The sequence below is a fragment of the Wolffia australiana genome, chromosome 1 (genome assembly GCF_029677425.1).
Source record: "Wolffia australiana isolate 7733 chromosome 1, ASM2967742v1".
In the NCBI taxonomy this organism is placed as follows: domain Eukaryota; kingdom Viridiplantae; phylum Streptophyta; class Magnoliopsida; order Alismatales; family Araceae; genus Wolffia; species Wolffia australiana.
Window position 1 is genome coordinate 13,437,296 of NC_135835.1, and position 15,686 is coordinate 13,452,981.

Here is a 15,686-nt window from a genome sequence, read left to right on the forward strand (position 1 = left end):
CCCCAACCAAGATTTATCCCCCTTGTCTACCCCCCATGACAATGTTGGTTGCATATTAGAGGTTGTTCAAAATGGTCACCGAGATGTTAGTACCCCCATAACGAACATGGATAACCGTCTAACCAATTTGATTAAGACGGTTAGTGAGCAAACTCGCGTGTTAGAAGCCCGAGAGTGTGATAGGGCCCGCCACGAGCACGGTGACCCGCACCCCCTCAATGACAGAGTGTCCAAAGTGAATCGTCATGAACACGACGATCACCCGCACCCCCTCGAGGACAGAGTGTGTGAAGTGAATCGTCATGAACGCGTCGATCCCCCCCCACTTGAGGCAAGAGTCTGAGGGCACGATCTGAACCGTCCCAATCCCGATGATCCATATGCTCCCGAGGGTAGACCCCAAGCCCGCGATATGAATCGTCTCACCCGTAATGATCCCTATCTAGCAGAGGACAGAACCCAAGGACGTGATAGGAGTCATGTCGATAGGGATGACCCTTACTTGCCGGAGGGTAGACCTTGATTTCATGATCATGATCGACCCTGAATGGATTACAACAATAGGAGGCAGCAGATCCAAACCAGTGTTACAGTTAATGTTCCATATTATAAAGGCTCATGATATCTGAAGGAATACCTCGATTGGTAGTCTAAGTTGAATAGTTACTTCAAATGGTGTGATATGCGTGATTGGGAAAGGGTCAAATATGCTGATATGAAATTGGGTGGACAAGCCAAAATTTTTGGGAGAACCTTGAATTCTCAATACAGAACTGTGGCGATGATCCTATATAGACCTGGACACAAATGAAGGATAAACTTCGCAAAAAAATGTTCCCATTGCATGTCTAGAAAACCTATTAGACCAATGGCACAAACTGGAACAGAGTAAACATCCAGAAGCTGACCGTATTACCCAATTTGAAGAGTATTATATGAGATGGAGGGTAGAGGAGAATCTACACATCGTCATCTCACATTTTCGTATTGGCCTTAACCAATACTTGGTGACTGTGTTGCTCGTGCGAAAGGCTACCACACTTGAGCAAGCTTACCAGATCGTGGAAGACCTTGAGTTATGTCAATGCCACCATTCGACCATTGTGCTCAGTCGTCCAACACTTACCGATCGAGTGTACTCTTCCTATCCTACTCATCCCACTCATTGCATTCTAGCCCCACCTCATTCCACACCTCTACCCACCTCGACATGATCTTCCACGGATATGTGTGTGCCTACTACTGTGCCCCAGCCCACCAACTCTTCGTCAATCACTAGTCGTACTTCGTCATCCATGGACTCCACGGCAAGGGCACCCCCCCATACTCAGCCATCCCCAAACAACCAATCCAGGTTGACGTGTTTTAAGTGCCAAGGACGCAGCCAGTGGGCTTCCTAATGCCCATCTAAACCACTACATATTGGGCTTGATTGTTCTGAACTTGAACCTTCCCCTGACGATCAGGTATTGATGAGGAAGAGTACCGGGTTGAAAATTACATTGTAGGTGAGTGTGTCGATGATGATGGACTAGTGGGTTTTATTGGGATTACCGAGTGTCCAGTGTCATTACCTCGACGCAACCTGTCAATCTCCACTAGGGGAACTGTCTGCTGCACTTACCCAACCCTCTACCAATGATTCTACATCGAGGACATCCATATTTTACACATATGTGAAAATTTGTGATAGGATGTGCAAGATGGTTATCGATAGTGGTAGATGTATCAACGCTAATTTGGACAGGATGATCACCCTCCTAAGGTTGCGTTTGATTGATCACCGTCACCCGTACCACGTTTCGTGGATTAATGCCACCTCTATCCCTGTAAAAACCCAATGTCTCATCCCACTCAAGGTACAATCCTACGAAGAAAAAGTTTTGGGTGATGTCTTTCCCATGAAGGTTGGTAGCATTATCCTGAGCCGTCCATGGCTGTACGACAACGATGTACAACTCTTCGGTAGAAGTAACACGTGCTCATTCACATATCAAGGCAAGAAGATAACTTGACATCCTTGTACCCTTGGGCCTAAAGTGCCTCCCTAAAAGCCTACCTCCTTAGGGTTGTCTCTTCTTGATGGGCGTCAAATCCGAAAAGATTTAGATAGTGAATTTTCTATTTGTCTTTCCATGATTCCTGATCATTCTAGTAGTGATACTTCTACCCCTTTCCCAAAACTCACCGAGTTGCTAGTTGACTTTGAGAGTGTTTTCCCCGAGGAGCTACCCAATGCTCTTCTGCTCATGCGCGATATTCAACATGCCATCGACTTGCTTCCTAGATCCTCCTAACCGAATCTCCCTCACTATCGCATGGACCCTAACCAATACTACAAACTGCATCGTCGAGTTCAGGAATTACTGGACAAAGGTTTTATCCAAGAGAGTCTTAGTCCTTGCGCAGTCCCTGGCCTCCTAACCCCCAAGAAGAATGGAACTTGACGCATGTGTATCAATAATAGAGCCATCAATAATATCATGGTTAAGTAAAGGTTCTCCATCCCTTGTATTGATGGAATGTTTGACATCATGGTTGGTTCTGTGATTTTCTCAAAGATTGATCTTAAGAGTGGTTATCAAATGCCCCAAGCATCTTTCAACGTTTGATGAACCACGTCCTTAGACCCCTCATTGGCAAATTTGTCGTCGTATACTAGTTCAATGCTTTTTCTCCACCATCGGAATTATTCGATTTGGTTAGTTAGATAGGTTTGCGCTTCCTCGTGGTCAACCAATCGGGATTTTGAACGTTGGGATTCGTTTTCAACGAGGTAGTTGTAAGACAGTATTCCCGCCCTCAACTGAGGAAGGGGGCTGCACCATCATTGGGTTTTTCCGTTCTTAAATGTTCAAACCAATCGTGTGATTCTGCAGCTTGTTTTAATCCCTATCCCGAGTAACATTTAGTTGACCTCATCGACGTCCACCCTGGCTGTCCTGCATCAAAAGAAATACAATTGTGATACATCAGCAGATCGTTGAGGAATCCTATGAAGGTGAGGTTCAGGTCGTTATTATAAAGTGGCTCCGCACTAAGACCTTCATCCCCTATGCGTAGCTTAGGAGGTGCCATCATTGCCCTCATCAAATGCCATCATAGTATCTCCACAATGTAGATACATCTTAGACAGGATGTCATGCCTGCCACCACCGCTCCATGCCATTTGCTAGTTGCAAGGTCTGTTAGGGACGAGGGTGCATGTGGGAAAATTGCCGACACGCCCCTGTTCTCTAGGCGGTGGCTGCTTCGTGCATCAGAAGGGAACCTGCCAATTGTTGAATATGTAAACTGTGTGAGAATGTACTACCTAGTTGGAATGCTCATCCATCATCTAGTTCCCCTCTAACAACTGGTAGCAGATACTAGTAAGTAGCAACCGGTGATGTCCTGGCAAACACATTCTAGACACCGCCATGGAGCAAGCACACGCACAGAGCATATTAACTAAAAAATGTGAGTTAGACTGTAAGATGATGTGTTTAATGTTCTACTTCTCACAGATGAGCAAGCCATCATGTATCGCTGTAGCCTAAAATTGTAATTTGAACTCCATACACTCATGAAAAAATGAATATGATGATCCATGTGTGATCCCGCAAATTTCTGCCTCTACTGGTTAGGACGAGGTTATCTGGAAATAGAGAGTGCAAGATGATCGAGCAAACTCTTTTTAAAAAAGCTGTTTGATGAGAATTCAAGTGATCACTCGCGTCAGTGATTGTCTGAGGGCCTCATCTGTCCAGATGAAAATTGTGGGTGAGATTGGGTCAGAATCCCGACTTTTCATTAAGAAAACACATAGCCATACTAAGACTTTTCATTAACAAAGAAGGTCAAGGGGAGTTAATTTTAGAAACCAAGATAGCGGGAAAGGGTGTCCTTGTGCTTCTAGGAGGCAAAGTACCAATCCATCAAAGATACAAATATAGAGTTATTATGACCTACTAACACAGGTAACCAAAAAGATATTGATGAAGATTCAACATATGTATTTGTTGTGTATATTGAGTCAAGTAGTCGATAAATATCATTTGTTTTAATGCCAAACGTGTTGATAGAAGTGCATCGCCAACACGAGACAAAGAGATTATGATTTATTTGTGGACAGAAGCCAAAGGGACAATAAGTTATAATTAAATATATGTAAAATGGTTACCAGAGGCCGATGATAAATAATTTCAAATTTTAGAAAAAAAGCAGAAAAGACATTTTTATGATACCTTAATGAATGGATCAAAAGAGGGTCATCAGCAAACCTTGGATGAGCTTGGCCAACGATTCAAAGCGCACAACAATTCTCTCAAATCTCATTTGAGAAATAAGGCAACGTTTTTTTTTTTGAAATGGAATTTGAGATAATTAAACTCTTAGCTTAAAAAAAAGGGTAAAAACATTAAAAAATTCAAAAAGAGGGATGATGACGTCAAAATGACATCATCTTCGAAGACTGGTCATCACACATCGGACGCCTGTAGTTGGCCGAAAACTCAGGAACTACCGTTGGTCGCAAATGCCAGAATGGGATTTCGACCGTTCGATCGGGATCTGACAGTCAATAATCGTCGTTGACCGGATCTTACGATCGAGCTGGACACCGCGCAATCCGAGGCACGACCTTCTCCCTGACGTATAAATACTCTTCCGCGTACGAAAATTTTAAGCTTAATGCCGATCGCGGCCAGCTTCTCTCTGAAATAATTTGGAAATTTCAAAAAAAATGCTGCATAATCATGTACTTAGGCATCTGAATCCTGCCATCTCAAGAAAGATCAAGAATTAGGCGATCACGAGCTGTGCCTACTTCCACAGAAACTTTCAGAAGAATTTGCGGGACGATCTCAGGTCCCCCCGGACCCCTGGATTGAGGTAAACTTTACGTCATTTTGTCCCCTTGATCTTCTGTTTGATTCAAAATTTTCACCTGTTTAACATGTGATTAGAGCCTTTCCGCTTTAATCTAATGTCTCCCTCCTCTCCCCCATGTCAGCCCCCGTAATTTTGCTCTGGGTCATCGCTGAAATCCAACGCAAGCAAGATTATCCCCTAAATTCATCTACATTGACTCGTTATGGATTGCCAACTGGTGTATGTATTCAGAACTGTGAATCATTGAATTGCTTCCCAATGCTTGATTTGACAATGATGGCAATCCCCGGCAATCCCTGATTGATTCATCTCCAGCAATATTATCAAATTTTGGTCCGGCGTTCATTTTCTTCCACGTACTCGATCAAAACACTTAATATTCCGATTGTTTTGCTGGTAGAACACTTTCCACCGGTGGATGGTGACAATTGAAAGCGCACGCCAGCACTGGCTATGTGATCTTCCTGATCCGGAAGATGGGCAGGGTGAAGCTGAAGATCAAGAGGCTAGAGAACACGAGTGGCCGTCAGGTGACCTACTCGAAGAGAAGAGCTGGCATTCTTAAGAAGGCCAGGGAACTCTCCATTTTGTGCGACATAGATATCGTCCTTCTTATGTTCTCGCCAACGGGAAAACCCACCCTATGCCTTGGGGAGCGCAGGTAAATTGGTTTATCCCATTTCCTTATCATTTCTTAGTTATCTGTCTTTGATCAATTCTTTAGAAGACCATGAGTAATCCAGTTCCTGGAATGATATATTTTTGCCTGCATAAATTCAACATTTTATGAAGCCCATCAGCATTTTATAAAATCGTTGAATTGGATGCATGCACATGCCTAGATCAAACTGTTCTTTTACGTAAAATCTCCTCAGAAATCTTGTGTTTGGTGTAGAAATCTATGGTTAAGCTGGAAAGGGACGAACATGTAATGGAGACATCCTGAGAAAAACAGATGGGCATCTCTCTCTCCCTCTCTCGTTTTTATGTTTCCTTCGACGTTTATATGATACTGAGAGGAGATGAATGGTCACCCCTGAAGCACAATATCCATTGTTTTATGGGAAATATTCCTGAACTTTAAACGAAAATGGACTGTTTTTTGTAAAATTGAGACAGCATTGGCTGTTCGTGCCAGATGAATTGCTGGCCAAACTTTGGTAGTTGAGCTCATCTTCAGTTTACCTGTGTCTTAAGAGTTGACAAAAATCAATTTATTTTCTTCTTTCACGTTTATGTTGTTTTTTCCCAAACAAATCTTTTAACAGTGCACAATTCTTTCTTCAACAAACAATTTCACACAAACAATTTATTTGGCCTTGTTTTTATAGCAAAATTGAGGACGTTGTTGCAAAGTTTGCTCAGTTAACTCCACAAGAGAGGGCGAAAAGGTAGAATGACCATTAGTCTATCATCCCAGGTCATGTCTCAGTTGATTTCCCTTTATATTTAATGATATCTTTTACTTAGATTTATTAATCTTTTATTTTTCAGGAAGTTGGAGAGCCTTGAGGTGCCTAATTGTATCCATTTTCTTGTGGTGTCTTTGTTCACGTAGTTTCATATGTTTCTCGCTTTGTTTTCTAGGCGCTGAAGAAAACCTTTAAAAAATTGGACCACGATGTTAACATCGAGGAATTTTTGGGTACAAGGTACTAGGTTGCATTACTTTGATATTTTATCCTTGTAAATTACTCGAATTCTGACAGAATTATTTTTTCTGCAGCACGCAGACAGTGGAGGTATGAATGAAAATTCTGATGACCTAGGTATAACCAAAGTTGCTTGCTCACCTTGCATAGCTCTAATATATTAGTGTCTTTCACAGGAGTTGATTAACCATTCTCAGTTGTTGCAAGCTCAGTTGGCAGAATTTCACCGGAGACTAAGGTGCAGTCCAAACTGGACTATTTCTTATGAAAGATGCATATAATACAGGTAGTTAGGGTATTTCAGATGGAGTTTTGTGTTTAATCTCAGGTAGAAAGTTACTAGAGTGAGAGGATGGTAAAAATTTGTCATTGTCATCATCCTTACCATCCTAGCCCCAAACAAACCTGAAAGATGACTATTAAGATTCACGCACCTACCACTTGGCTAAAAGTTATATCTTTTAGGATGGGCCCCATTTCTCCTCGTAAGGAGGATGTTGTTCTTCATCACTCCCCACAACACCTGCCACTGGCGTATTTTTGCCCAAGTGTTCAGTGTGTTTTTCTGCGATTTGAACATGTGACCTGACTTGGATACCATATTTTGATTCAAGCAGCTACCACTGTGCTAAAAGCTATAGCTTAGAGCAAGGGCACTACTTTTCCTCTTAAGCAAGATCTTGTTCTTCAGCAATGACACATCATGTCACTGTATTCATCGTGTTGATGACGAGATAAACACACAGAGAGAGACATTTAAATCAGAAAATTTATTCATAATAATATTTATTACCCATTGTCATCCTACCTCCAAATGAATGAAGTCAATGATGAATTGACATTCATGACCCTGAGCCCTAGTAGGAACTAAAACCGTGTTCCCCCCAATGGTTTTACACATATGTTTCACCATATGTGCTCTAGCTCAACCCTTCTCACGTGGATACTCTTGGTCCAAAAAAATGAACGTTGCTGTTGTGTTATTCTATATTGTATTTCGTAGAGCTTTACTGAAATTACTCTCTATTATGGTTAACATGCAAAATTCCTTGGAAAAAATTGATCTTATCATTTTCAGCATCTGGGAAGAATCAGTGAAGACGAACAACCTAGACCAGATCAGGTCTGTAGAAGAATCTCTTAATGAATCTCTACATCGAGTTCGTCTACAGAAGGTGGATCCGGACACTGCTATTGGATCGCCTTGACCCATATTCATTCTTATTCCTGAAATTTTATTAATTGTCGGGGTTGTTAACAGTGTTGTCTGTTTTAATCCTCAGGACAACTATAGGAATACGCAGTTAATGCCTCTGGAATGCACGACTCAGGTGAAAAGTAAACAAGTACATGGATGCTTCTGAGATTCAAGAGTAAGAAATTGGAATTGGTGTTCTTTAATAGTTTTCTCTCTCTATGTATGCAGTTTCAAAATGCTACCCCATTACCCTTGACAATGGGAGATGAGCAGCACCCACAACCTTTATCTTGGTTCCAGATGCCGGACTACCATCACCTCTTGCTGCCAGAAGATGGGCACTTGATGGGTGGAGCTCGGTGAGGAAGATAATGTTTGCAGACAATGACTTAATTCATCAGCGTTTTCCAAAACCCATCATCAAAAGCATCCATACTTTGAGTGATGATGATTTTGTCATTGTGGTCGCATATGAATAATGCTTATGATGATTATTTTGTCATCTTCTGTCGTAATCTGAGTAAGGTTAACACAAGGAGACTGGCATTGTATGATGATGAGATGATGATGATGATGATCTCATCATAGATGACTGTGAACAAAAGAGGAAGTCTCAACCTTAACATTGATGTCACTCTAATTATTTATTTTTTTCGGACTTGTTGCAGAGATATGATGGATTGTTCTACTGGAACGATTGTCCCTTGCTATTCTGGCTACTTCAGCGCTGAGCAGACGATAGGAGGGGGCAGTGCAACCCAAGCAGACCTGGGCATGGAGATGGTGCAGAGTGGGTGCACAAGCCTTCCTCTAGGAGATGGGCAACAGTCATTTGTTGACTCTTATAGAGTCCACTCATCGGGGGAAAGCAGGTTTGGGTCCGATGCAGGGGGGGTTAACTTCTCGGAAGGGATTAACTTTGATGCGAGCATCCAGAACTGGGCTTCTTCATCATCCTCTTGTTGTCTCTCTATGTTCAACGAGCAGTCGTACTCTCAGGTTCATTGGACCACCAACTCACGTCTCTCTCTCACTCCTTGTAGTTGACTAACTCTAACAAATACTAACATGCTTAACTCACTCACTTTCGGGGAATGGGTGCTGTGTTTGATGTTGGTTGGCCAGCTTGTAGATCCTTTGCAGTCGCCAATTATCAGGACATCAAAAGACGAAAATGCCAACTGTTGAGATCATGCCAAGGTGGTCGCCGGATATGAGCTGACATCAAGACAAGCCTATCAGGTTAACGTCTGTCAATAGGCTGGGCAGTCACTCAAATAATACACTTGTACAGGGAGGGATTAATCCTTGCTACTTTCGCCTCCAAGCAGGAGAGAAGGAAATGACCACTGCAAATAAAAAATTATTGACTTGTTTTGTGCAGCGGATAATTTTCCGCACCCGATTCTTTTTCTGTAATCTCAGATCAACACATCATTTCACATTATTTCGAACTTCAATTCACTTTGAAACATAAAAAAATTCCCATTACAGAGAACTCCAGTTATTCCATTTAGGAAAGTTTATTCAGATCATTTTCTCCTTTTCATGTGTGGAGAAATTGTGGTCAAGGGATTAAACATAAAAAAATGAACAAATGTGGGTGATTAATTGTATTTTATTGCCCAAGAACCAAGAAGGACAGCATTTTATCTTGATACATTACTCTAATTTATTTCCTGTGTAAAGTTTAATTACATGGTGATTGCAAATCAGATCAAAATTGAAAGTGAATCATAGACTTAAGAAAATCATTAAATCATTCTCAGGGCTTGATTTAATGGCAAAAGTAATTGCAGCACAACACCTTGTTTCAAGCTCATATTTCTCCATCAATTCTTGATCATGCCACATGAAATTGGTCCAGGAAAATGGATTGGGTCTTAGAATTCCAACACTCTTATTTCATCCTTCTCTACGTACAGAGCCTTCATATCATTGTTGAAATTCTCGTTCACCACGGCCTTCAACTTATGTGAAGCCAAAGAAGAGCTCTAGTAGTGTGATTTACAAAAATATCATAAGTAATGTCCCCTCAAATGTTGAGCTTCATATAAAGGTCCTCCATAGCGTTGATTTAATGCATCCACTCAGGATTTTGGATCTCAAAAAATCCAAAATACATTTAATAACCACCTCTTCATAGTGTTGATTGAGTTTTTTGTCTTTAATAAATTCCAATTCTTCATCCCTTGTGAAGATTTATCCATTAGGAATGGAAAATTATAAAAATAGAACTGGAATGAAATTATAAAACCATGAAAGATCACATCACATTGTGAGGAATAAATTCCACTCCAATACATTCCCTTTGATGAGATTCTTCAAGCTATTGACATGTCCTATATCTAGATGTCTACAGACATTCTCCTAAATGTGAGATATCCTCTTAATTTTCTTCAAAACCTTCTATATCTTCTCACCATCCAGTTGCACTAGAAAGGGGGATGTTTCAAAGAGAGAGAAGAGACAGAGCAACTAGTGATACAAATATATGTGGCCTGCAAGCCAATCACATATTCAATATATCTTTCAACAATCACTGATAAGATGTATTAATTATAATGCATGTGTAAAGTTTATGATGAAGTCCATGGATATATACAAGTAAGTGCTTTATGATGATATCATACTACATATATGACTAGTCTTTTAACACATATTCAAAGTATTCTTATTCAAACAACATTTGAGAAGGACATTAAAATAGTATAAATCAAAATCATTCGCACTTCTCTGAAAAGAGCGATGAGATGCCATTGAACCCAGTCCTTGAAGTTGAGATATTTGATGTATGGGGAATTCATTTGGAAATAAATATATTTTGGTCGGCATGGATTACGTTTCCAAGTGGGTTGAAGCTATACCCACTAAAAAAATGACCATAAGGCAATTATCAAATTTGCTTCTGAAATATGTTGACAGAATTTGGATATCCAAAAGCCATTATAATTGATGGAGGCTCCCATTTTACGAATCAACATTTCAGAGATCTTATGAAGAAATATGGTGTGCAGCATAAAGCCACAATGCCATACAACCCACAAGCCAATGGGAAGTAGAAGTCATCAATAGAGAATTAAAACAAATCTTACAAAAGATTGTCAAGCCCAATGGAAAGGATTGGTCAATTGAGTTAATAGATGCACTGTGGGCGTATTGAATGGCTTACAAGACTCCTTTGGGACTGTCCCTTTTTTGCTTGATTCATGGAAAAACCTACCATTTACCAGTAGAATTGGGGCACAAAGCATATTGGGCAATTAAGCAAATCAACATGAACCTTGAAGCTGCAAGGAAGAAACACTTTCTTCAACTTCACAAATTTCAGGAAATTAGTGATGAACCATATGAGAGTGCAAAAATTGATGGAAATATTTTTGGCCAGCAAGCCGTTCACACATTCCATATATTGTTCCACGTTCATTAATAGAACATATATATTATAGTGCATGTGCAATGCTTATAATGAAATACATGAATATATGATCAAACTTAGTGAATTATGATGAGATCTTAAGACAGAGATCACTAGTCTCTAAGCATGTGTTCTAAATATTCATATTCAAAGGATAGTCGAGAAGGACATCGAAGTATCTAGGACTCTGTATCGATTCACTTAAGGACATACTCACTTATATGGTGAGTATGTATGGTCCCATAACCATTAGTGTGGAGACAATAATAATAGATAGTGGGAGTTTTTTAGTGGAAAAATTTCACTGAATTGATCCATACAAATCCCTGAATAGTACTATACCAAATGGTCAATCAGGTTAATTCATATCACGGTTGTGTATGTGGTCCTTAGACCTGAGACACAAGAGACACTTTGTAGACAAAAAATTGTACTTTGGCTATGACCTCCTAGTCTCTGATCATGAGATTCTAAAAGATTTTAGTATGGGTGCATCAATAAGTTAACGAAGAAAATTGAGTGGTCAAGATGGGATCGGCCACCCTCGATATAAGAGGTGACAACTCGAGGAAGATGACACAATGAAGTCTTTGGCCAAGGTAGTGAAATATTGGAGAAGAGTTCTTCGATGATTTCTGAATGCATTAATACTAACTTAGATGACCAATTAGGGTTTGATAATGGACAATACTCTAAGTCATCCTAGGAGCGTGAAGTAGATAAAGGGCTGTACGGACATGTGAACCAATGATGAATAGGTTCCATAAGTGAATCGATACACACTCCTTTCTATCGATACATAAGTGAACCAATGGTGTAGCTTGACACCGCATGTGTTTGAAACTCAACCTAACAATTAGGTGAAATCAAGCCAACATGAATTTATTAGTATGATAATATAGTTCCTTAATTTAGAAGGCTTAAAACAGTTATTGGGTTGCTGGAGTCGTTGATTGGACTGATTCATGGTCCTAGAGGGTCAAACCGAAATGGTCTTTTAGACCTCAAAAGATATACATAAGTTTTGGGGGTTTTCATGAAAAAAACCCACTTAGTATAAATAGGGAAGGCCCTGAATGAAATTCACCCAGGCCATAACTGTTTAGGGGCCTTCCCCTTCGTCTCCCTTCTCCCCACAACCCCTCTCCACTTTTGATATGATCGGGATAATGTAACGATAATGACTGAGATTGAACGGGGCTCGTCAATGAGATGGAGGAGATTTGACGTGTCAAGGATCACGTGGATATGTCTAGAGGCTACACACTTAAGCAGCTCAACTTGTCTCACTCTGGAATCCAAGACATGACGGATGTGATCCATGCAAAGGTACTTCATTTCATGATTTCATCGATGTCGTGCAATTTCACAAAAGTCTTCCACCGTGTATCGTTTAGATTTCTTCATCCAGACCTAGGCCTCTAGAACCCAACACTTCTCACTTCTTGCCATGGATCCTTTCCATTCCTAAAGCGATCGAGATGATGTAACGATGGCGACGGAGGTTCATTGAAGCTTTTCAATCTGAAGGAGGAGATTCAACATGTCGAGGACTGCATTGTTACTTCTAGAGGCTACACACATGAACAGCTCCAAATAACTTATTCGAGGATTGAAGAAATAATGGATGTGATTCATACCAAGGTGATTTATTTCATGATTTTGTTAATGTCATTACAATTTCTTAAAGTCTTACAATGCAAATTATTTCTTCATCCAGATCCAAGCCTCTAGAACCCAACAAAAATATGCAAATAGAAGATCAAGAATTACCATGATAAGTTTATATCATGGGAGAGTTGTAGGAGGAATGATCAAGTTTAGAACTTCAACTCATGTTTGAAAATATTCCCAAGAAAACTTAAATCACGCTGGATGACCCATACACAATATCTGCATTGTGTTGCCCTAGGGTAGTACTGATGGAAGATAACAAAACTGGAAAATGTTTCGAAGTAATTAGACAAAGGATCAAGCCAGAAGTCGAAAAAGATATATTACCACATTAAGAGTTAATTAAAATACATCCTTCAAATGAATAGTTTCCTCAAATAGGGGAAAATGAGTTTAGGAATTTAGATTTCTTTTGAATAACCTATGGATAGGATTTCTTTTATTTTCTTTGCTTATAAAATGCCAAGGTGATTCTTAAGGAATTATAATAAGCCATCCAAGAAAAAAGTCCACCCGTTCTCGACATCGAAGAGCTTAAAATCTTGGGTTCTTTCTACCCCCAATAGTCATTTTTTTGTGAACATCTTTTATAAGCATCAATGATATATAGGGGTAGAGAATTTCATACACTATCTTGTATTCACGTGTATACACTGTTCCATATCAAGCCCCCAAACCAAATGTTTCTCACATGTGGATTGACGAAAATATCTAGAATCTTTTGAAGAGTGTGCTGAACCAGTTCAGAAAGGATAGGAGTGAAGTGGAGAACCTATCACCACTATCGTGATTAAAAATCGTTGGTGTCTATTAGAGAGTAGATGGTGAGTTAGTGTGGGATTCTCTGCAGTATATAGTGAATGAACATGATGAATCAAATATTGAGCCTACTCTTCTGTGATAGATTCTCATCTCACAACTTTGAGTGGCATTGCAAGTCTCTTGGTCCATGCCCAGGCTCCTTAAACCTATATCTTCATCCTTGAATTTGTAATTCTGTAACAACTACAAAAAAGGTGAAAGCTATGACAGAGTAGTGCAATAAGCAAGATGTGGAGCAAGGGCTTACGAAGTATGTGATATGCATGCCTTATGATTTTGAACCCCACAAAAGTGAAAGCCAAAGCAAATTATGAGGGGAAAAGATAAAAAACAAAGAGAGGCATAAATTTTATATGTCCATAGTTTCTCAAATAGAGTGGCTGACAGTATGAGTGCTCTACTAGATGGTGAAATCATTGAATATTATATAGTACCAAAAGAAAGAGTGGAATATGAATTTTCCTAGTGTAGAAATAAGTTCAGAGATGGCTCAACTCTTGACTTGCCCAAGTGAGCAGAAAGACAAGTATGTGGTGAGAAAATCCTCCAGCATGTCCATCACCTACAAAGGAAATTAACCCACATGAAGAAGAACTAGATTTCAAATTCAACATACATCATGAAGAATCCTTTGGCTTAGTGACACATCATTGCTAAGGGACTAGAAATATCTAAGTATGGCGGTATTTGATGAACCAAAAATAAGGCGTGAAACACAACATATTTTAAGGCCACTTTTGGCATCATTTTTCTTATATTATCTTTATTTTTGGCATGAAACACCATATGTTCTCATTCCAAGTAGTAAATGGGATATTTGACCAAGAAAATACTTTTTAACATAATGTTTTGCATAATTTACCGACCAATTATTTCTCATATAAAATATGTTTAAAAACATATTTTAGTTATTCTCTCTAGTATTTTATTTTATTCTGCATAAATGAACAAGTAATAAAGAAAGGGATTTGTGCCAGAACATAAGCATCTATGGTAAGCATCCTCACCTTACATCGTTCTCTCTCGACATCATCATTAGCTTAGATTGATTTCACTATGGCATCTCGCCATGACATACACTCTCTAACCATGTCTTAGCACCTTCACATCATTTTCTTATCTTTAACTTACTTCTCATTCACCATATACAACTCATTTTCTACCTCACTCCTATCAATCTTCGCGTTATCGCGAATATTTGATCGTCTAAAATCTTTATTTTTTCTAGCTACTAATTAATATCCTCATCTTAATATCACTTTATCTCTACATATTTTTTCATCACTCAAATTCATGTTTAATATATATCTGATCACACCACAATTTCACTATCTTAAGAATATTAAATCATTAATAAATTATTGGAGATGGTCCGTGCACATCACTAGCTAAAATCACTAAGTGATTACATGTTTTATTTTACCGAATAATCTTAAATATACCAATGACAAATAAAATCCGTAATTTTTTAGAGTAACACCTCTGAAACCATAACATTTCATTATGTTAATACTGCTGTGTAATATAAATTAATGGAGAAAAACTTATATTGTATTTCCACTACCTTGGCCAGAGATTTAATGTATCTTCCTTATCAATTAAATATCCTATTATATAAAGGGTGCATCCTCCCATCGTGACCAATCATATCACTTCATGTATTTATTATAATTTATGTTAAAATACATCCATTCATTTATTTATTATAATTTATGTTAATATCCTATATCAGAACTATGACTTGTACATCATAGTCAAAATAGATCCATTCATTTTCAAGATATCGTTGGTGCCTCGGGTCCAACGACCACTCACATGGTCATCAAAAAATAATTCAGTGAAAATTTTATCTAAAGAGAAGCCCACTATCCATCCTTATTTTATTTATCCTAATGACCACAAGATTAGCACACTTATCCATTGAGTATATTCAATTGTGCCATTCTTTCTGGATCTTTTGATGTCTGTCTCAAGTATCATTTGAATAGGAATATTAAGAACATATGTTTAAAGACTAGTGATTGTTTTATTATTATCTCTTTATGATGCA

The 15,686-nt window shown here is 39.1% G+C and overlaps 1 protein-coding gene across 4 annotated transcripts; it reads left to right on the forward strand.

Annotated features, from left to right (window-relative positions):
- The first annotated feature begins 4,656 nt into the window (after positions 1-4,656).
- Positions 4,657-9,220, forward strand: LOC144707593 (agamous-like MADS-box protein AGL65). Of its 4 annotated transcripts, XM_078580803.1 has the most exons (14): positions 4,657-4,872; positions 4,994-5,091; positions 5,273-5,533; positions 5,768-5,800; positions 6,204-6,263; positions 6,367-6,385; positions 6,460-6,524; positions 6,599-6,614; positions 6,701-6,762; positions 7,603-7,699; positions 7,808-7,870; positions 7,951-8,081; positions 8,391-8,721; positions 8,848-9,220. In XM_078580803.1, the coding sequence occupies exons 3-14, from the start codon at positions 5,349-5,351 to the stop codon at positions 8,908-8,910; spliced, it is 1,125 nt and encodes a 374-aa protein (XP_078436929.1). In that variant the 5' UTR covers positions 4,657-4,872; positions 4,994-5,091; positions 5,273-5,348; the 3' UTR covers positions 8,911-9,220. The 4 variants fall into 4 exon arrangements, with proteins under 4 accessions (XP_078436929.1, XP_078436920.1, XP_078436936.1 ...); XM_078580794.1 differs by lacking the exon at positions 4,994-5,091; XM_078580810.1 differs by lacking the exon at positions 4,994-5,091 and having other exon boundaries at positions 7,808-7,855.
- Positions 9,221-15,686: the final 6,466 nt, after the last annotated feature.

What these genes read in the sequence shown, in the direction of transcription:
- LOC144707593 (XM_078580803.1), top strand. Translation starts at nt 5,349, where the DNA reads ATGGGCAGGGTGAAGCTGAAGATCAAGAGGCTAGAGAACACGAGTGGC. An exon ending in AGCTGGAAAGGGACGAACAT is followed by an intron (nt 5,801 to 6,203) that starts GTAATGGAGACA and finishes TTGTTTTTATAG; the next exon opens with CAAAATTGAGGACGTTGTTG. An exon ending in GAATTTCACCGGAGACTAAG is followed by an intron (nt 6,763 to 7,602) that starts GTGCAGTCCAAA and finishes TATCATTTTCAG; the next exon opens with CATCTGGGAAGAATCAGTGA.